Source organism: Arvicola amphibius, chromosome 8 (assembly GCF_903992535.2).
Source record: "Arvicola amphibius chromosome 8, mArvAmp1.2, whole genome shotgun sequence".
In the NCBI taxonomy this organism is placed as follows: Eukaryota; Metazoa; Chordata; class Mammalia; order Rodentia; family Cricetidae; genus Arvicola; species Arvicola amphibius.
In genome coordinates, this window is record NC_052054.1 from 104,033,355 (window position 1) to 104,056,023 (window position 22,669).

Genomic DNA, 22,669 nt, shown 5'->3' on the forward strand with positions numbered 1-22,669 from the left:
CACTTAAGGGTGCTAGATATTAAATAAAGATTGAGGACAATGTAAGGTTCACGGAACATGGAACATTTTCACAAGTTTTGTATTGGATATATGCTTGAAGGAAAAATCCTTTTAAGGTCCCTTTGTATATCCTAGAGCAGAGAATATGTAAATACATAATCCACTTAATTGGTGAAAGCTCTAGAAACATGTGACCCCAACGCGTGAGTGTTTAATTTTTGCAGGTAGTAGTAAAAATAAACTTTAGCTTGCATGCTGACAGGAAAGAGAGCAGTCTCGCAGAGCAGTCTCGCTGCGCCACCCACAATCTCTCAACACAACTACGTTGCCCATAAAGCTCCGCGTGGCGCGGAGCATCCTGGGAAATGTAGTCCGGGTACGGAAAAAAAATCACTTTCCAGAGACCCGCCCTCGCCGGCATGGCGGTACCCGTTCGGAGCGAGTTCGTTTACTCTGTGCTGTGGCCGGGGCGGGGGTCTGGGCTATAGGAGTAAGTGGAGCTGGGGGTACGGGGACGCAGGGAGGGACGAGGGCAGCGTAGGGACGACGCCGACGGCCTGAGGCAAGACGCCCGGCCTCTCCTGGCGGCGCGTCAGGGGTCGGGCCGCGGGGACGCGCGCCTGGTCGCGCTCCTGGGCCCTGGCGTCTTGGTGGGCGGGAAGGCCTCGGTGGAATGGCCTGACTCGCGAGTTCCGGTTCTTGAGTTTTTCTTCAGAGGACTGTGTTGAAAAGGGAAATAACTGCATTTCGGCCCTTCCTGCCCCTTAGAAAGTGTCCTCAGCATTTCACCTCAATTTCCCTGCCACCACACGAGAAACAGAGCAGGTTCCCGCAGCTCCCCACTGGACTCCATAGCTCTAATGGCCAGAGTCCGTCTTCTTCAGGTACTCACTCCAGGCTCTATACTTTGGGACCAGAGTGCTGAAATTTACTACCAAGAAGATTAATGTGATAGGCTGAAACTCTGTGGTCTGGTACAGAATCTGACGAGATGGGAGAAGCTGAGATTTCAGAATTATTGATGATCCTAAGGCTGCCGTCAAATCTCTTTTCTTATTTAGTGATGTGGAATCCAAGAACAGTTACCGGTTCCTGTAGGCCATGCCCTTTGTATTTAGTACCTTTCTTTTGTCGTGTGACTGGTTAAACTACCCTAAAAAACATGGACAGCCACATTTTACATAGAAGTAAATATTGTTTGAATTACTTGTTCAGGATCACACAGGTTAATTAGAGCCCCGTAAGTGTGAAAGAGAAGTCAGTCTCTAAAACCCAAACTACTGTATTTTCTGAAGAACAATTTTACGAAACAACTCCCCTCAGATACAAGGATGATTTCGGGGTGGGGGTTCAAGAATAAAAGCACTTATGTAACATGTCATTTTCTTTAAAGGATAGTGTTTACTTCCACAATGTTTGGGGACCTATTTGAAGAGGATTATTCCAGTGTGTCCAATAGTCAGTATGGAAAAGGGAAGAAATTAAAGACTAAAGGTTTGGAGCCGCCTGCCCCTAGAGAATTCACCAATTTAAGTGGAATCAGAAATCAGGGTGGAACCTGTTACCTCAATTCCCTTCTTCAGACTCTTCATTTCACACCTGAATTCAGAGGTATGCTATGTTATGTGCATTCGAGTAATAATATGGACCACAGGTTTTATATATAATTAATTATGTAAAAACCATAAAAGACAAAGCATTTTAAAGGTGTTCATTGTCACAAAGTATGATGTGCATTGGCAGTTCTCTGAAGAAAATGTTAAGTTTAAATTTTAAAAAATCTATTCTGTGTGGTGATTGTAGTGTTTTGTAACAAAAAAATAAGAGAAAGTATTTCTAATTCCCATAATTTAAAATACAACAGAACGATAATTCTCTCCTCTCTTCAAAGTAACAAACACTTAAGTCAAGGCTACACAGAAAGCCTTGGCTTCTGCAGTGGGAAGACTTGTCACGTTATTTATACACATTTGTACTTAAGTATCTGCATTTCTGAAGTTCAGAGAGCTCTGATTCTGAGCACATCTGTCCTGAACTTGTTTGGCCTCAGAACCTGACCTGGGGGAAGCTTCTTGGGAGTTTTAGTTCCCTCAGGAGGGTTACTATTCATATATTCATTAATCTAATTACCCAGACCTTGGTAGGAATGAAGAGTAATGTACAAATTCCTCCGTCATTGTTCTAAAATCTGGAAATGATTAATTTCAAAGACCCAAAAGAAATGTAAACCCACTCAGAGTAGCTGTATCAAATAGGTGTGGAGAGTTATGGTAATGACAGACTATTTCCCCAGAAGCCCATTGCTGAAGGCCAACCAGTCTGCACGAAAACCTCCTTTCTTGCCCTGTTTTCTCAATGTGTTTGTTCCATTTCCATCTCTGTACTCCAGTTTCCTTCAGTGGGGTCTTAGTGTCTGTTCTTGAGTCCAGCGTGAGCCCTGTTTGGCCTCTGCATGATTCTCAGTGGGAAACCCAATGTACATGAATATGGAGCTCACGTCTCCACAGGTTCTCTCTGTTCTGAGGACAAGCTGGTTTGGCCCGTACTTGAATGCCAAGTCCCCACTACCACCTAGTGTATCAGATCTTCTGTCAGGTTTTCTGTTGTCCCTGTCTGGTGGGCCGCTCTATGGAGTGAACTGACAAATTTCAGAGTGGCATCTGTGTCCCCGACTTCAGCCTCTACATAAAGTTGCCTCCCAGTAGTCAGCAATTCCACTCGTAGAAGTTTTCAGCAATACTCAATAGTGCGTGCACTGTGTACTCTGCATGGCTTAGCCTGACCTGCTGTTGCAGGGTGGGGTGGGTTATAGTTTGGAAAGGCTAACAGAGTACCAACAGTGGAAAAAAGGGACTTAGATGTGTATGTGTCTTTTGGGGGGAGGATCATTTTAAAGTAAAGCTAAATTGAATCCCATTATATTGCCAGTACATTGCAGTAAGGAATAATGGGAGATTATCCTAAGAGCCCTGGAGTGGTTTTGTTCTTTAACCTATAGGCTTTTAGTTTATTTTTTACAGCCCCAGCACTTAGTGAGAAACGAAACATTCTTAAGAGTAGTCACCAGGGCTTCAGTGTTTTTCAGTAAAGAGACCTGTTCACCCCATTCTTCACTTACCTCAGTGAAATGTTTCGAAAAACAAAAAATCTGGAGGCCAGTGTAGGGGCTGACAACTTCCTTTTTCAAGTAAGATCACTGCCATCCCTTATTACTGGAATTGCAGAAAAGACATTTACACACCAAAAAGCAAAGGACAGGATCTCAAGGTAAAAAAACATCCAGTCTGGTCCTTGACATGCAGGGTTGACTAGAAGCCTCGCGTGTCAAAATACACACCTGTGATGTTTTTCTGTTTTGTGAGACAACTCATAACTTTTGAGTTCTGTTGCCAAAGACAGTGAAAACCAATCATTTTTGGTTGGTTGGTTGGTTTTATGTTTATAGGGGTTTTGTTTGTTTGGAGCAGCTACATCCTCTTTGTCTTTGGATTTTTGAAGCCAGATCTTGTTATATGGACCAAGTAGGCCTTGAACTCGAGATCCTCCTGCCTCTGCCACAGGAATTCTAGTACTAAACAATGTCCCATAGTGCTTTGCCTGCTTATATATTTATGTTCTATAGATCTATCTTACTGAAGTGTCACTTGATGATTATATACTAGTAGTACATCACTTGATGTTATTAGATTCAGTAGACAACAATGTTAAAAAAATGCAAAATGTGTAGATGAAAGGTATAAATATTGTCTTAGTCATTTCTAAATCATTTGATGATATTGCTTAATGGAAGTCTTGCTTCCTAAACAATTTTCTAAGATGCAGTTATACCATTTACATATCTGACTCTACTTTTTTGTTTAGAAGCTTTATTTTCTCTTGGTCCGGAAGAGCTTGGTTCTTTAGAGGATAAGGATAAGCCTGATGCAAAGGTACTAAATCTATAATTTATTGGGTCTATTAGACTATTCAAGAAATGGTGGGAGGGGTTGCATGTGTATATGTGTGCTGTGCATTCCTGTATATATGCATGTTTGTCTGTGTGGGAGTGTGCATGTGTATGTGACCGAGCGTACCTGTGTGTATATGTAGAGGCCAGAGGTTGACATCCTCCATCACTCTTCACTTTATTCATTGAGGCAAGGAGTCTCAATTATACTGTTTCAGCCAATTTACCTAGCCCACTTGTCCCAGTGACCTCCATTCTGCCTTCTGGGAGCAGAGATTAAGGCTGCTCATCACACCCAGCCTCTCTTTACATGGGTGCTAGGGATTTGAACTCCAGTGTTCATTCTTGTGTGGCAAGCACATTACCCTTTGCAGCATCTCTCTAGCCCTGGAAATGGCACTTAAGGAAGGAATTAAGTTCCTTCCTTATTCATAGAAAACAAAGTGATTGGGGCCAGGCGGTGGTGGCGCACACCTTTAATCCCAGCACTCAGGAGGCAAAGGCAGGCGGATCTCTGAGTTCGAGGCCAGCCTGGTCTACAAGAACTAGACCCAGGACAGGCTCTAGAAACTACAGGGAAACCCTGTCTCGAAAAAAAAAAAAAAAAAAAAAAAAAAAAAAAGAAAAGAAAGTTATTTATTACAAATATTATCTTTCTTGGCAGAAAGTGACTTGCCTCATACTTAATTAGCAATTAAATTTTCCTTCAAAACAGAGTGGTTTTTCACCAGAAAGTGGTATTGCACACGTTTAATGCCAGCACTCAGGAGGCAAAGGCAGGCGGATCTCTGAGTTCAAGGACAGGCTGTTACGCCAAGAAACCCTGTCTCAAAGAAACCAAAAAAAAAAGTTTTTCAAAATGTCATGCTGCTGTTGCAAACATGTCTTGCTTTGCTGTGCTTCTACTCAAGGCAGAGGAGAAGCTCGGAAACTATCCATGCTCGCCAGCCAGAACATCCATTCAGTACACTTATTTGCAGTAATCCACTGGGGAACCCTAGAGACCAGCATTTTCTCACTTTAGTGTTCTGGAAATACATTAAGGAGAAATTAGGACATTGTTTTCTATGTTGCTGTGGTGAAGTTGTTTAAAGCAGAGCTCTAATCATGTCTTCCTGCTGGAACCTCATTCAGAAGCCTCTCCTCCCACGCAGGCTCAGGTCCATGGAACAGTGGTTTTTTTGTGATGCAGTCCCATGCTTCAAAAACAGCTTTGTGGCAAGAAAGGACTTTAGTGCAGATCAGTTCCTTTCCACTCTGTTGCAGAGCAATGCTTTTGTAGTATATATTTTTAATATCAGGGGAAAACAGAATTGTCACAGGTCTTCCTGAATGCTTACTCTCCCTTTGAATCTTTAAAGTTGGCCTGCACGCTGGACTGTGAGAGGCCGTGCTCTCTGGACTGGAGCTAGCAGAAAGGGAGGCAGGGTGTAGCCTTCTTCTGAAGCTTCAGAACTCCAGACTGAAATCTGTGTGCCTGAAACATGCCTGCATTCATTCCCCTGGAATATGTGTGAATGGAGATGTTTTAGAGGACAAGTGAACTGTGGGAACTGTGTGATCATTTGTGTGGTTTGTTAGGACCCATTTGAATTTTGTTTTGTTTTATTTTGTTTTTTAAGTAAGGGTTTCTTTGTGTCACAGCCCTAACTGTCCTGGAACTAGCTCTTGTAGACCAGGCTGACCTCGAACTCACAGATACCACCTACCTCTGCCTCCCGTGCACTGGGATTAAAGGCATGTGCGCCACCACCGCCTGACTCCATTTGAATTTTTAATATTGATCTGAATTATGTCGAGGGAGAAAACTCCAGATCACTAAAACCTTTTGGATGAGTTAGAATTTTCAAAGAAACGGATCTTAATTAGCTGTACCTGTGTAATGAGGGTTTTTCTCCTGAATGACTCCGCCCTGGCCACTCATCTGGAATCCCCTCTCCCCCAGGTCCGGATCATACCTCTGCAGCTGCAGCGCTTGTTTGCTCAGCTTCTGCTCTTGGACCAGGAGGCTGCATCAACCACAGACCTCACTGACAGCTTTGGGTGGACCAGTGAAGAGGTAGGAAGGTGCCAACAGGGAGGCTTCCTGTTTTGTCTGATGCCCTTTAAGTTTGTCTCGGACTCATCATGTTGGAATGTCTTCACGCATGAATAGTTACAAGGCATATGTGCATGTTTAGGTGCTTCTGAATATAGACCGTCACAACTGGCTGTGTCTTGCAGTTGGGAAGAATGTTGTTGATATCGGGAGAAATACAGGAACTGATTTTTGAAATTTGTACTCAGCGATTTTTGTATAGTTTAGTTGAGCTTTGACCCTTCTGTGTCGATGTCAATCTTCAGCAATAACGGATAAACTAGGGGTTGTTTAGAATGTTGCCCACCTTTGTGATGTGCTTCTTGTTTGACATGGGCACTCTGATGAGAACGCGCTGCAGTCAGATCAGTGCTTTGCCGGATCTTCTCATGTCCCTGTCCTGACCCCTAGCTTTTCACTTTCTTCCTGTGTCTCCTGTAGAGCATGACTCGCTTTTATTTGTATTCCTAAAAGGCATTCCACTCCATACAAACAAACATCTATGGCAGTAACAGAGGATCTTGTTGCCAAGGTCTTACTGTTTGTGGAATAGGTACATTCCTGCAGAGCTCTCACCTGTGGCCTTCTAACTAGGAGCACTCCTTATTAGTTCCATGATACTGCCCTCTGGGATCAAAGAAGTAGGCCTTGGACTTTGAAGCAGATAATAGCACATTCCCTAAAGAGCATGTTACATTTGCGGCACAGGACTGATACTTGAGGTGTATTCCTTTATCCTCCTTCACTGAGGTTTACATGCCATAAAAGTCAGTCTTTTAAAAATATAGTTCAGTGGCTTTTAGTGTTTTTACAGAATTGGGCAGCCATCCCTGCCGCCGTCGGGTCAGATTGTGTTCACTTCTACTCTAGAAAGAATCCCCATGCATTTGCCGTCGCTCCCCATCCACCTCCTTCTCTGGCTCTTGCTCAATCTAAAACCTGCTTTCTGTTTATAGCGCTGCCTGTTCCTGAATGGTACATAGGAATAGAGTTATACACTATGTGATCTTTTGTACCCTGCATGTTTCACTTGAGATAATGTTAGGTCATTTCTTGTTACTGTCCGGTGAGCCTCTGCTGTGTGGATATACTATGTTTCAGTGAAGACTTCTCTTTGTATTTGAGCTTCCACTAAGTTGCTGGCTTCCTAATTTTTTTTTTTAAATTTTATTTCTTTATTGGTTCTTTGGGAGTTTCTCATCGTGCACCCCAATTCTTCTCAACTACTGCTTCTCCCTATCCTCCCCACAAAAGAAAATTATTAAAAAATCAAAACAAAACAAAGTAAGCAAACAATCAAAAACAAGAACAGAATAATGCCCTCCCATAAACAACAACAACAAAACCCTCTTTGTTCTTCTTTCCTGCATCTCCAACACCTCTTTATTTGTCCCAAGGCATAGGGAGCCTTGGCATCATATAGTGTACCCTTTGTCCAATCAACTTTACTAGCAAATGTTCATTGCAGTGAGTCATGCTGAACTGGCCTAGGGAAAGGTAGCCTTGCTTCTCTGAGCACTGCAGCACGAGTGAACTGATCTTGAGGGAATGGGCATAGGGGGCTGACTCTGCCCTCTCGCCTGAGGCAGGTGGCCTTAGTGGCCCAGACTGACCAGCTCAACTAGCACCCAGACCCACAGCCTGGTTTTTTTTTTGTTTTTTTTTTGTTTTTTTTTTTTTGTGTGTGTGTGTGTGTGTGTGTGCGCATGTGTGCATGCATGCATGTGTTTTTTGAGACAGGGTTTTTTGGTGTAGCCCTGGTTGTCATAGAACTCACTCTTGTAGACCAGGCTGTTCTTGAATTCACAGAGATCTGACTGCCTCTGCCTCCCACCTGGCTGAAACACTTTTCTTAATTCTTTTATATTTTGTAAGTAAAGGACTGAACCTGGGTGGTAGAAGGTCTCTGAGGTAACTTTGCCAAATAAACGGTTGCTTAGAAGCAGACCTTGAAGTTTTCCTTCTTTTTCAAATCAGTGATAGAAGACAGATTCACATTGCCTGCTATCTTTTATTTTAAAGGGCAAGGAAAAGATCACCACTCTCATACTTGGCTTCAGCTTTCATCCCCTTTGTCTGACATACGTCACATAAACTTATTTTTATATTGTTCCCCTGGCTGCCTCTCTTTCTACACACTGGATTGTTCCTCTGCCTCCTTTTTGCTTCCCACGGTGAAGGCAACAGTCACATCAATGTGCCAAGGCTGAAAGACACCTTGCTGTATCTGTGACACTTTTATGTCAGTGGAATGGGCTCAGTAGCACTTGCTGTTCTGTTTAAGGCCCCGGCTCCTCCTGGTGCCTAGGTCTTGGCCCCTAATTGTCCCTTTCACTGCCCTTCTCTGCTTCCTGGTAATAGAGCACGCCTTGGAGGGGCAGATTGTTCTGAAAGTCTAGTTCACACACGGTCGATGACTCAGAATGGGTTAAAGTTGAAAGTCAGTTTGAATTTTTCTCAGCAACACTATATTGCTGTTTTTTGTTGGTGGTGGTTTATGCTTCCAAGTGGTCAGTCTGGTTTCTGCTGTCCCCAGGCGTTGTGGTCTAAGTGAGGTTTACCTGTGCACCCACTGCTGGCTTCTACACTGTCTAAACATGTCCTGCTCTTTCTGTCTTCCTGTGACAGAGGCAGGTGGGTGTTCTCTCATAATTCAGAGTGCACTTCACAGTCACTGAGTTAGTTGAATTGTTTGTGCACACTAAACATTGCCTTATAATTTTGTTTTGAAGTATAAATAAAAATAGGTGGTAATCTATACATCTATTCAAAGTTTTTCTTATATGTCTAATTGATAGCATTCTTAAAAACTTAAAGCAAAAGTTATATTTAAAAGGCAGCTGCTTTAGCTGGATATTGTGCCTATAATGCAAGCACTCAGACTCAAACAGAAGATTGTAAATTCAGGGCCAGCCTTGGCAACCCAAAGACCTTGTCTCCAAACAAAAACTATTTCTTATTTTTTAGGAAATGAGACAGCATGATGTGCAGGAACTGAACCGAATTCTCTTCAGTGCTTTGGAAACATCTTTAGTTGGGACCTCTGGCCATGACCTCATTAATCGTCTATACCATGGGACCATTGTGAACCAGATTGTTTGCAAAGAGTGTACGAATATCAGTGAGAAGCAGGTGAGCAGACACAAGTTCCTTTGCTAACAAATTATTGTAAAGTATAATTCTTACAGTGAAGTCTGCTGTGCTCCTTCCACCACATAGTTTCTGGGGATTGAACTCAGGTTGTCAGGCTTTGTATTAGGGACTTTTACCTACTGAGACATCTCCCCAGCCTGCAAATTCTTAAAACAGTCTTTATTCAGTTCTCATATATTCTGATATATGTTCTTCAAAAAGGTTTGAAGAGATGTTTACATGTAGACATCTCATGAAAGAAGCCAGTGTAAAGACAGTTCACTAAGGGACTCGAGAGATGGCCAGTGGTCAAGAATGCTTGCAGCTACTCTTCCAAAGGACTGTTGTTCTATTCTGAGTACCAATGTAGGGCTTCTCACAGTTGCCTGTAGCTCCATCTCCCAGGGATCCTCTGGGCTCTGCAGGCACTGGTAAACACATGATACACACACACAGAGAGAGAGAAAGAGAGAGAGTTTAGTTTAATTAGGGAGGTAATAAAGACAGGATACCAAAGAATATTTAACTAACGAATCTTTAAATAATAGGTTTAGTTTGCTAATATCCTTCAGGAAGTGTATTTGCAATGTATGCTTATATTTATATGACATGTAAACTGTCATTAGAGCTGGTACACTTCTGTTTGAATTATGACTTTCATTTCGTTGTGGTAATATAGATTGCCAATTGAGTTTGGGAATTTGTGTCAATGAAATCTTCTCTGTTGCTTTTAAAGTCCTAATCAGCAAATGGCTTCATTACTGAATATTTAATGAACATCTCCTGTTATTATGGTAGGAGTCATAGGAAGTTTTTTTTATCTGATTGAATGGAAATTTTAATGCCATTTTCCAAATGCATTTGTTGCTTTTTTTTAGAAATAGATGCAAAATATATTAATAAATATGTGTTAAATAGATCTATGGTTTTTTCATTTATTTATTTATTTATTTGTTGGGGTTCTTGAGTTTGAGCTGAATGCCTTACATAGATAATTACAGTGCTGGGCAAAGCCACTGCTGCGAATTACAACTCCAGTCTTTTTATTTCTTAAGGAAGAGTTGGGAATAAAAGCAGTATATCTGGCCTTTATTCCTGTGCTAATAGAAGCTGTCTTGTTAGGCTAGTTTGAAAATAACTAAGATGTCCTGTGTGTCTTTGATTGAGCTCTAATGCATTGATTTACAAAGCAATGGTAAAACATGACATACAAAAAGCATATCAAAATTAGAAACAGTAACTTTTATGTGCATATTGTTAACATAAGTGTTAGTCCTGTTACTTAAGAGCTTTGCCATGAATTCAACTAGTGCTCTGCTACTTTTCAGTCTTGATAATGCCTTAACAAAGTCCTACTACATGCATGAACAGAATTAGAAATGTCATTTAAACTTGCAAAATTTTAACAGCATTTTTTGCTAGAAATAAAATTCAAATGTAGTTTTAGTAGATTTAAGAGATTTCCTTTTTACAAAATGCCATCTTTTTAATTTTCATAGAAATAACCTGTTTAATCTGGATCATATTTTTTTCTTGTCATTTTCTCAGCATATCTTAAACCAATCTTAGAGAAAAAATGAGAAAGTTTACAGTAGAAAAATTCAACTCTGCTTGAGGGTTGCTGTTATCATTTTAAAGATTAAAACAGTGCTAATCAACTGTGTGTGCAGGTGTGTGAATTTGCAAGCATACATGTTTGTGTGCATGTGTACGTGTGTGTACATGTGTGTGCTTGCATGTGTGTGCTATATGGGGTGTGTGTGTGAGTTTGTGTGTGTGTGTGAGATACTTAAACGCAGGTATATATATTTTTGCAGTTTATTTCCTGGGGAAACATGAGGTTTTATTTCATATACATATAAACTTATAAACTTTTCTCTTTTAAACTGTTATCTTAATGTACTTTAAGGAAAATTATAGTTTGATTTAGAAAGAATAGTGATAAGAATTTACAATTTAGGGCTGGAGAGATGGCTCAGAGGTTAAGAGCACTGGCTGTTCTTCCAGAAGTCCTGAGTACAATTCTCAGCAACCACATGGTGCTCACAGCCATCTGTAATGAGAACTGGTGCCCTCTTCTGGCCAGCAAGCATACAGACAGACAGAACACTGCATACATAATAAATAAATAAATCTTTTTTTTAAAAAAAAGAATTTACAATATATAATCATGGCATATATATCTTATGTGCAAATAGGAAAATATATATTTGATCATTCTCGATATATATTTCAGTTGTAAAGTTCTGTGAAATCATTTGTTCTGTCAGTGTAATAATCTTTCATATTTCAGGAAGACTTCTTGGATCTGACAGTAGCAGTCAAAAACGTGTCTGGTTTAGAAGATGCACTCTGGAACATGTATGTAGAAGAGGAAGTTTTCGACTGTGACAACCTGTACCATTGTGGAACCTGTGACCGCCTGGTTAAAGCAGCAAAGGTAACCATGCCTTTCTTTCCTCTTTGCCTGGAGACAGGAAGGTTTGCCAGCTCTTGTCACCTGTGTGAAGTCAGGAAAATACATTTAGCTGCTTTGAATACTACAGATTGAGAAGATGTTTATGCCATTACCTGTCTTTTACTTTTTAACAGAAAAAGTTAACCTAGCGACTACGTTCATGGGAAAATGTATTTGAGTCTTAGTCCAGTATGCCTGTTATTAAGTGTCAGGAATGCTTATCTGAGTTTGGCATCCTCCTTCTCCTTGTGAACAGCAAGTCAAGGAGACTAGTTGAGAGTGGCTGACGTCTTTTCAGTCTGAGCTGAGACAGAAGGTGAATTTAGTGACCTGTATGGAACTCTGTTCAGATTCAGGTCTGTTCATTGTGGCCATGTACAGTAATCCCCGTAGGCTTAGTTACTCTGTATTCCAGGGAGACGAAAATCTCCAACAAGAAGAATCAAGAGGGCTACCACTTGGATCGGATGAATGCCCTGCTCTCTGTTATGTCCATACATTATGTATTTTGTTCATTGGTCTATTGTGATGCTACTCTGTTTTGAAATGGCAATACCTCAGAAACTGAGAACTGGCCTCATGCTTGTTACTGTGTTGTGTCAGCTGCGGGAAGGGTTCTCTACCCTAGTTTATCTACCTATTCTCCTGGAGTCTGACCTGTGTATTGCTGTCTTCAGAAGGCAGATTTGGAAAACCTTTTTGAGTTGTTTTTTTTTTCTCCTTTATCCTCTAGCAACCAAGTATATTTCTTTTTCAACATCCTTCACAGCTATATGTGATTTCTGTGTGAAACTGGTTTTTAGTGTATTTTAACATGGTTAAACAATAGCTAGTGTTAGCAGATTTGCTAAATATTAGTATTTCTTTAATATTAATATAAATTGGAGGGGTGTGTGTCTGTGTGTGTGTGTGTGTGTGTGTGCGAGAGAGAGAGAGAGAGAGAGAGAGAGAGAGAGAGAGAGAGAGAGAGAGAGAGAGAGAGATTAATAAATGTTCCATTCTCTGACTTGGATGTGCCACTTGCTATACCTCTCTGACCTCCTCAGCTCCTTCTCTACCTGTAACCAACATGGCACCTTTTTTAGCCTTTTTTTTTTTTTTTTTTTTTTTTTTTTGGTTTTTCGAGACAGGGTTTCTCTGTGGCTTTGGAGCCTGTCCTGGAACTAGCTCTTGTAGACCAGGCTGGCCTCGAACTCACAGAGATCCGCCTGCCTCTGCCTCCCGAGTGCTGGGATTGAAGGCGTGCGCCATCACCACCTGGCTTTTTTTAGTCATATTGAGTTAAGTTTCTTGTTTAGTTTAGGTGCATCTTTGGAATGAGTTTAGAAATCTTCCATCTTATAATGCATACTTTTTTCTTTTGTTTTTTAACAGTCTTGCTGTGTAGCCCAGACTTTTCAAGAACTCACTCTATAGCCCAGGTTGTCTTCAGACTCTCATTCCTCCTTCTAAATCCTGGATAATAAGTGTATACTACTATTCCTAGCCTTATTTCACCCTTTTTTCACCCATTGAATATATGAAATGTAACTTTAAATAGTTTAGTAATATTAAACATATGTAATTATTGATTATTTTCTGCTGAGAAACATTTTTCTTCCATAAGGCCATCACTGAAAGAGCACTAGGGACAGCTGATGACTCTTAAAAAGCAGCTTAACTAGTATTTTGTTTTAAATTGAGGAATTAAAACAGCAACAAGGTATATGCTTTTGAATTTAAGAAACAACAGATGGGAAGTGGAGACGTGGTTCAGTGGGTAAGAGTGCCGGTTACTCTCCCAGAGGACTAGAATAGATTCCCAGGATTCACACAGTGACTCACCACCATTTGTAACTCCATGCCCAGGGAGTCAGGCCAAACACCTATACACAAAATAAATATAAATCTTAAAAGAAACAATAATAAAACCCCATCAGCAGGTCTTGAATCCTGGAGAGTCAAGAGTCCCTTTTCAGTCTAATGACAACTATGACTCTTCTCTCCAGAAAAAAAAGTAAATGCATGTACAGTTTTTAATCATTCAGAGTTCTAGTTCTTCACTGAATAAGATCTGTGTGTTTGCTCAGTGAAGCAAAGATCCAAAGAACAAGGTGAAAGGCCAAGGGTGAGGCAGGAAATGAACAATGAAAGAGCAGGAGCACCCAGTTAGGACGCACTCATCAAATAGTAATTTTAGATGACAACCCTAAAAGCATAAAACTGGGGCTTGTAAATGTTTTTGTTCTATGCATAATTGTACAATACCATCCTTAGTTCCATAAAGTAAATGAGTTCATATTGAATTTAGAATATGTTTGTGTGATTTAAGTTTATATTGAATTCAGTATATGTTTATATGATTTAAGGACATATTTATAACTGTGTCATATGTCATTTTTTGCTATTTTACATAGCATTATGTATCCTCTCGTGTAACTGCATTTTTAAAACTTTGTTAATTTTTCTTTTTACAGTCTGCCAAATTACGTAAGCTGCCTCCTTTTCTTACTATTTCATTACTAAGATTTAATTTCGATTTTGTGAAATGTGAACGCTACAAGGAAACTAGCTGTTATACGTTCCCCCTCCGGATCAATCTCAAGCCTTTTTGTGAACAGGTTTGAACCTTTGAATTCTTTCCCTTCCCTTCCAAGATTAAAATACTCAGTTTATTGTAGAATTTCTTAACCATGGCTCCATTAATATTTTGAGTTAACTAATTCTTTGTCGTGGTTACTGTCCCCTGAATTGTATAATGTGTATGCACCCCTACTCAATAGATAAGCCAGAATATCTTCAGACATGGCCAAAAGTCCACATCTCCTAGGAGGAGGGAGTGGTCCAAATCAGTTTTTTTTATACTCCTTTTGAGTTTCTTCTTTTGTTCGTTCTTCTTTGAAACGGGATCTTTTACAGCCTTGAACTGTACCAACTACCAGGCTAGCCTTGAACGCTACCTCTCTCTTGTGGGTACTAAGTTTATAGGCGTGTGGTACCATGCCTGACCATCCTTTTTTGAATATCTAAAGTATGGATTTGTTCTCAGTTTTCTTTGTTAAACTCTTTTTTGAACAATCTTTAAGATGAAAATTTATAAACCAAACCATAAATTACCTACTTTTAGAAAAATAACCAGTAATGTTGTTACTTTGCTGTTTGAATTATTTTAATTTGGATGTAGTAAAGAGTTCATATCTAGAACTTGCACAGGCAAATGGAATGTTCCTGGAGTTTATAAGGGCAGGATACAGCTACTGTAGAGCACTTGCCTGGTGGGGCAAGAACATGGCTCTATCTGCAGTGCCACCAAACAGCAGTAGCAGAGAAGTGGAATCCTTAAGACATAGGAAAGAAAATATTTTATAATCAAATTAATTGTGGAATTAGACTACTTTGTAAGGCATTTAAAACATTTTATGTTACTCTTATACATGCCAAAATCAGAGGGAGGACTCGTGTATTTCTTTTTTTTAAATAAACTTTATTATTAAAAAAAACTTGCAAATAAAAAAAAAGTCACAAACTGAAATTAAACAGACCCTAAGTCTGCACAGCTCAGTCAATGTCCATGCAAATAGCCATTCTGAAGCTGTGGAGCTTCACATTGGATTTTATACTTTTACTATCAAGTATATTTTTATGAGCCTGTCTACCACCAGAAATGAAAAGACCATGACAGAATTAGAAATGAAAATATATTTAACCTTATAACCTCTTTCATAACTCATATCCATTGCCTAGGCTCAGTTCTTCCTCATCTTATTGTATTCAGCCTTTCTTCTTCTCTTTTCCACATGTTATACTGTAACCACATGTTCATGCTATTGACTTGGCACATATCCACAGAGAGGGATACCATGTGGGATTTTTCTTGCTAAAATTATCTGTTCTTGCTTAATATTGTACATTCTAAGTCTGCCCATTTTCCTGCATATTTTGTTATTACATTCTCTATAGAGCTGTTGAATAATATTAATATGTATGTGTATATATATGTATATGTGTATATATCCATATATAATCCGGTGTGTGTGGGTGTGTACACACACACACCCACACACATATGTACACACATGCATATATACCAGATTTCCATTATCCACTTATCTGTTAATGACATCTAGAGTGATTGATTCCAATTCTTTGTTATAGTGAAAAAAAGCATGGGTATGTAAATTTCTCAATAGTAAATATCTTGGCTAGTTTTTATGTCAACTTGACACAAGCTAATATCATCTGAGAGCAAACACGATTGAGAAAATGCCTCCACAAGATGTGACTGCAGACAAGCCTATAAGGCATTTTCTTAGTGATTGATGTAGAAGGACCCAGCCCGTTGTGGGTAACCATGGGGTGGTGGTCCTGGTTCTGTGAGAAAGCAGGCTGAGCAAGCCATTAGCTAACAAGCAAGCGGCCTTTTTCTATGCCTCTGCATCAGCTCCTGCCTCCAGGTTCCCATCAGGTTCAAGTTCCTGCCTTGGCTTCCCTTAGTTGACCATGACTCCAGATATGTAAGCCAAATAAACACTTTACTCCCCAAAATGCTTTTGGTTATGGTGTTTCATTACAGCAACAGTTACCCTAAGATGGAAATTGGTGCCAGGATTGTAGGATATTGCTGTGGCAGATCTGACCATGTTGTTTTGGGGAGGATTGTGAAAGGACTTTGGAGCTTGGGCTAGAAAAACCATTGAGTGTTGAGATCTCTGTGGGCTTTTCTGTTGGAGCTTGGAAGATATACTGAGAGCAGTGCAGATGGAGGCCTGGCTTGTAAAGTTCAAGGGAACTTTTAAAGTCTATCCTGGCTGCTTGCTGTTTTGAATTTAGAGTCTGTGGTTGTGGTCAGCTAGGGCTGAAAAGTCAGCATGATTAAACCACCAAAGTGAAACTTGTTTTACTGGGACAATTGATACTGGTCAGCTGTAGCTGAGTAATTAGCCGTGATTAAGAAGAGACCAGCATCATTTAGGTGAAATCTACCAAGTGTTTCCTTCAGTCAACACACAGAAACTGTGTACCAAAGGCTTGTTCCATGAACTGGCAGCTGAATTTGGTATTGTGTAAGAGTCTCCCAGATGTACTTGTTTTGAAAGTGTGAAGGGGTCATGGAGAGCAGCTGAGGCTTGGTACTCTGAGAGGTCAAGAAACGTCATTGGTGAAGGTGCAGCCTCTGGAACTGCACTAGCAGTTGAAACCCCAGCATTGAAAGGGTCATGGAAGGAAGTTAAGGCAGGAGCCATGGAGTGGGACTAACCTGAGCCTAGAAGACAGTCTGTGTGAGCTGAAGAAGGTAGATCTAGAGAGGTAACCCAGTCCCTTTGGGAGAGCCTAGATCATGAGTGTATCCCAGACATTGAACTCTGAGTTGTTTACACTGTTCAAGTCAGTTTAGCAGTCCAGATGCGACCGTGCCCTGCTTCTCCCCTCTTGAAGGAGCCCACAGTTGAGAGACTCTAAACTATTAAAGATCTCTTGGATTTTTAAGAGTTTGAATATTTTAAAGAAACTGAATTTTGAAGTGTTTGAATTTTTAAAGACTATGATACTTTTAAAAGTTGGAATGTTTTATAGTGTGATGTTTATTAATATGTAATCTTGGAGATGAACAAGAAAGGAAGGAATATGGTTAAATAGTATTGTATTGATATGTCAAGTTGTATTGGTATGTCAATTGTTTTTAATGTCAACTTGACACACCTGGTATCATCTGAGAGAAGGGAACCTCAATTGAGAAACTGCCTCCATAAGATCTTGCTACAGGTAAGCCTGTAGGGCAGTTTTTTAATTAGTGATTCATTTGGAAGAACCCAGCCCATTATGGGTGGTTCCAGCTGTGGGCTGGTGGTTCTGGGTTCTATAAGAAAGCAGTGGAGCAGAACCAGTAAGCAGCACCCTTTCATGGCCTCTGCATCAGCCCCTGATTTAGGGTCCCTCCCTGTTTGAATTCCTGCCCTGGTTTCCCTCAGTGGATTATGACTCCAGATGTGTAAACCCTTTCCTCCCCAAGTTGTTTTTCTTATGGTGCTTCATCACAGCTGTAAGAACGTTAACTAAGGCAATAAAGTATAGAGTTCTCTGGGTATATTACATACCCAGGAGTGAAGAAGCTGGGTTGTATGGTAGTTATAGTCTTAATTTTTTGAGAAACCTCCAAACTGATTTCCACAGTGGCTTATGAACGTACTCCTCCAACAACATTTCTTTCCACAGCCTCACCTGTATTCGTTGTCACATTTATTGAGAGCCATTCTGATTGTGGTCAAGTGGTATACCTCAAAGTAGTTTTAATTTGCATTTCCCTGATGGCTAGGGTTATTGAGCACTTTTTAAAGTAGTTATTGGCCATTCATGTTTGTTTCCCTTCTTTCTTTCTTTCTTTCTTTCTTTCTTTCTTTCTTTCTTTCTTTCTTTCTCCTCCTCCTCCTCCTCCTCCTCCTCCTCCTCCTCTGAAAACTATCCATTAAATTTGTCTGCTTTTGTGTTGACTGGCAGTTTTTATTGGCATTAAGGTCTCATTTCTTGGTAAATTCTGGGTATCAGGCCTTGGTCTGAGTGTAACTATAGCTCTAAAAGCCTTTTTTCCATCCTGTGCACTGTCTGTTAATTCTGATTGTTTCTTTGCTGTACAGAAACTTTTATTTTCATGTAGTCTCATTTTTTGATACTGGATTAGTTCCAGTATATTGGGATTCTATTCAAAAAGTCTTTGCCTTCTCCATTATCTTAAAAGGTGTCCCCTATGTTCTAGAGATTTCAGGGTTGCAGGCTTTAAATTAAGGTTGTGATCCATTTTAAATAGATTTTTGTACAAGGTAAAAGATTAAAATCTAACTTCATTTTCTGAAGTAGAAACCCAGTTCTGCTAGCACCATTGTTGAATTGGCTGCATTTTATCCAGTGTATGTCAAAAATTAAGTGAGCATAGATTTGTCATTTTGTTTCCAGGTTCTCTATTTTTCCCATCATTCTACCTATTTCTTATTACAAGTAATTGTTTTGTTTACAAAATCCAGTTATTGAATTTCTGTACTAAAAAAATTTTTTTTTTAACTTCATAGCTGAGCCTCGCTCTACTTTGGGTCTCACTACTGAGTTCTGTGCTGTTTGTTTTGTTACATGAATTACCATCCCTGGGGTCTAGTAGTGCCTGCGGCTCTGAGCTTGTTACTGACACACTCAGAAAAAATATTTTACTAGAGCTACTAATATACTTGTTTCTCCTTTTATAAAAGGTAGTTTATAGCATGATTCCAACATATTTTGATATATCATAAAAAACAGGCACTTATCTAGGAAATCCACATTGATTAATTTTACTTTTGATTTTCTATATTGAGAAAAAGTGGTCATTTTTTTTATCTTTCTGTGTCTTATCTTTTGCCTGAATGAGACATTTTTAAATGATGCCCACTAAAACCTGTAGTTAAGGAAATAAATTCTTCCCATGAACACATTGTACATTGCAGGTGACACTGAGTTCAAAGTCAGACGAGACCTTATGTCTCATGTCATATGTTCACACTCTAGAATGTAAAGACTAAGGCTTCTGTCTGCCTCCTTCCCTCCCTTCCCTTGGTCTCTCCCTCCTCTCTGTTTCCTTTCTCTTTCTTTCCTTCCTTTTTGTTGTTGTTTTTATAGACAGAGCCTCATGTAGTCCAAGGTAGCATAAAACCTGCTGTGTAGCTAAGAATGATCTCCCAAGTACTGGAATTACAGACGTGCACCATCTTAGCTGGCTTTTTCTTTTCCTTCTGCATCTGGAATTTAAAGCATCTCTTAAATATAATGTATTTTTTTCATTGTTACTGGAGTTGACCTGTTGGGTCACTTGTGATTGATTGTACAGTTTATTAATTATAGAATAAGCTGATCATACAATTAGTAAAGCAAGAAGGAACCTGTTTATTCCACTAAACTAACAGGCTCTGAACAAGACCAGCTGCTGTTCACAATTGCTGAGTTCCTATTCTGTGCAGAGAACTAACATGCCAGGAGGGCCTTGACCTGGAGGTACACAGCAACCTTCTTGGGATATCAGACAGTTTGGGTAGGAAAAGAGCATATGTTCTAAACAGCATAATGGGTATGACACAGAGATGTTTTTCTCTACTAACAGTCTCTACCACAAACTTAGTTAACACCAGTAAAAATAAATAAATAACATCTTCAGATACATGTATTCAGTGTGGTATGATTGGCAATAAATCTCTAAGTTAAGACTTAAAATTCAACTGTGCATAGTGGTTCATGCCTATAATGTTAACATATAAGATGGTGAAGCAGGAGGATCTCCAGGAATTTGAGGCCATCCTCAAAGAAATGAAAAACTTTTCTTTTTTAATTTAAGCCCAAATTGTTTAAATTTTTCTTTATCCTTAGATAGCATTCTAATCAGGAGACTCAGCAGCAGAAGGGCCTCCCTGTGAAGTGTGAATACTACAGAGGTGCTTTTTACTAGTTTCAAGGTTCAGAGTTCTCTTCCCTTTGATTATGTATCTCACCTTATTAAACTATGCTGATGTTTGTTTTTCTTCTTTTAGAGTGACCTGGATGACACGGAATATACGTATGACCTCTTCTCCGTCATTATCCACAAAGGCGGCTGCTATGGGGGTCATTACCATGTGTACATTAAAGATGTCGATCATCTAGGAAACTGGCAATGTCAAGTAAGCTTACAAATTTCTTTAGAAATAACTGTAATTCCATTGCATTTCTATTCCTGTTACAGTATTCTGTTGATCATTTGCCTTTAGTATATACCCCTCCTTTCCTAAAGGTTCCTTTTACGTGTACAGCTCCTCCTGTGTGCCCTCTTCCTAGAGTCTCCAGTTGTTTTCCTTTTGTCGTATTTGTGCATGTGACATATACTCCTACACACTAGTGACCTCACTGTAGTGAACAATTTGTAATAAAGTTGAGAGCATCTGGCTGCTTTGCTTGTAAATGTTTCATGTTTGTCTACTCAGCACAAGGATATTCTCTTCCGCTAGCCATCCATAAAAATCACAGACTTTTACATTTGTCTGTTACAGTCTTTTCCAGGAGCACAAGGCCTTGCTCTGCTCTGAAAGGTACACCTGCATCTGAGCCAGTCCAGCCTGAGGGAGCCTGTCTCTGTTTTCCTCCTGTAGTTTTGCTCAGCTGCTTTCAGGGTTGTATCATTTTTCCAGCTGGCAGCCTATTGACTCATAAAATATTTGCATGATATTTTATTTTCAGGTTTAGTGGTTCTTCTGTCTTCCCTTAGGGTTGTGGGTTCTAGAAGATCTCTTTAAATTTTGTGTTGATCTCTTCATCAGTGACTTGCTCTTCTGTAGAAATGTTAGCATCTTCTGCTGTTAGTGTGACTTGAAGGAACAGGTTTTGTGTTCTCTTTATTGCCTATCTGGTGTTTTGATTTTGTTTTTTCTGTCTGTCTGTCTGTCTGTCTGTCTGTCTGTCTGTCTATTTGACACTGTCTTACTCTGCAGTCAATGGTACCTTGTACCTGACATTCATCCTGCTTGTCTCCAAGTGCTGAGACTACAGGCATAGGGGTGGACTTTCACATCCAGTTCCTTATCTATTGAAGTCCTGTCTCCTCACGAAATCAAGGGTACTCTGAAGAAAGCGAGCATGGTGGCACACACCTGTAAGTCTAGCACTTGAAAGGCCAAGGCAAGAGAATCACCATGAGTTTGAGACCAATCTGGGCTACAGAGAGTTTCAGGCAATCCTGATCTACAGCGTAAGACTCTGTCTCAATACAAACCAAAGAGAATAAGCAGAATATGGATTTTTGTAAGTGCTTGCTTGGTATATTTTCTTTTTCTTCTTTTTCTGTTCTTGGTTTTTTTTTTTTTTTTTTTTTTTTTTTTTTTCAGGACAAATCTTTTGAGACTGACTCAACAGGTGGGTTCTTTTACCATATAGCCAGTGTCAGAATTGAGTGGAGATGTAGTTGTTACTTAAGTTTCAGTTGTTACTTAAGGATTGGAGGACTGGTTGTTTGAAAAATTGGTCCTTTTTCTCCCTGTTTTGAGTCAGCCCTGGGCTTTCTTCCCTGAAGCTGTTCTTAATGAGCATTGAAATGGAAACTGTGTCTGCAAGACTGAGCTTAGTTACTGTCCTGTTGCTGTGGTAAAATGTCTGGCCAAGGGAGGAAACCCTCCATTTTGGTGCACAGTTACAGAGTCCAGTGCATCGTGGCAGGGAGGTCATGGAGTCAAGAGTTCAAGGATACAGCTGGTCACAGTACATCTTTGATCAGGAAGCAAAGGGAGATGAATGCTTGTATTCAGTCCACGCTCTCCTTTTAGGATCCCAGCCCAGAGAATAGTGTCACTCATAGTGAGTGAGCCCTTCTACCTCAGTTAACCCAATCGAGATCATTCCTCACAGGCGTGCCCAGAGATTTTAGAATTTGTCAAGTTGACAATTAAAATTATTATTTTGTATACTTACTAAAAAATCACCTTAAAAAGAAAAAGATGTTTTCATTTCATCTACTTTATCATATATGCTTTTATTTCATCTACTTTATCATTTTTAATAATTTTCAAAAGATGATGGGGGCTGGAGAGATGGCTCAGTGGTTAAGAGCATTGCCTACTATTCCAAAGGTCCTGAGTTCAATTCCCAGCAACCACATGGTGGCTCACAACTATCTGTAATGAGGTCTGGTGCCCACTTCTGGCCTGCAGGCATATACGCAGCCAGAATATTGTATACATAATAAAAAAAATATTTAAAAAAGAAAAAAGGTTCTGTTTTTAAAAAAAAGATGATAGATCTGGTCTGCCATAATATGTTATTTCTTAGTTACTTTTTCTTAATGTTATCAATTAGCAGTTATGGTTTTAGCTAGTTTAAAATACCTTTTCATTGGACTGGAGAAATGGCTCAGCTTGCTGCTCTGAAAAAGTGCCTAAGTTCAGTTCCCAGCACTTCCATGGCAGCACACAACCATCTGTAACTCCAGTTCCAAGGGATTTAACATCGTCTTCAGGTCTCTGAGAGCACGAGGGACACATGAAGTGCACAGATAAGCACTCATACAAAAAATTAAATTAAAAAAATATTTCTTAAAAAA

The 22,669-nt window shown here is 39.8% G+C and overlaps 1 protein-coding gene across 6 annotated transcripts in view; it reads left to right on the forward strand.

Annotated features, from left to right (window-relative positions):
- The first annotated feature begins 382 nt into the window (after positions 1–382).
- The window catches only part of Usp40 (ubiquitin specific peptidase 40), an 81,584-nt gene continuing 59,297 nt past the window's right edge, over positions 383–22,669 (forward strand). For 4 of the 6 annotated variants that reach the window (XR_005286467.1, XM_038338459.1, XM_038338461.1 and 1 more), the window contains exons 1-8: positions 383–490; positions 1,394–1,611; positions 3,862–3,929; positions 5,892–6,005; positions 8,991–9,155; positions 11,449–11,595; positions 14,070–14,213; positions 20,136–20,264. Coding sequence is in view for 5 of the 6 variants with exons in the window: in XM_038338459.1 (XP_038194387.1) it covers positions 1,413–1,611; positions 3,862–3,929; positions 5,892–6,005; positions 8,991–9,155; positions 11,449–11,595; positions 14,070–14,213; positions 20,136–20,264 (966 nt within the window). In the remaining variant the exon portion in view is untranslated. Of the gene's footprint in view, positions 491–748; positions 885–1,393; positions 1,612–3,861; positions 3,930–5,891; positions 6,006–8,990; positions 9,156–11,448; positions 11,596–14,069; positions 14,214–20,135; positions 20,265–22,669 lie in introns of those variants that run through there. The other 2 variants (XM_038338460.1, XM_038338462.1) reach the window with 2 other exon arrangements.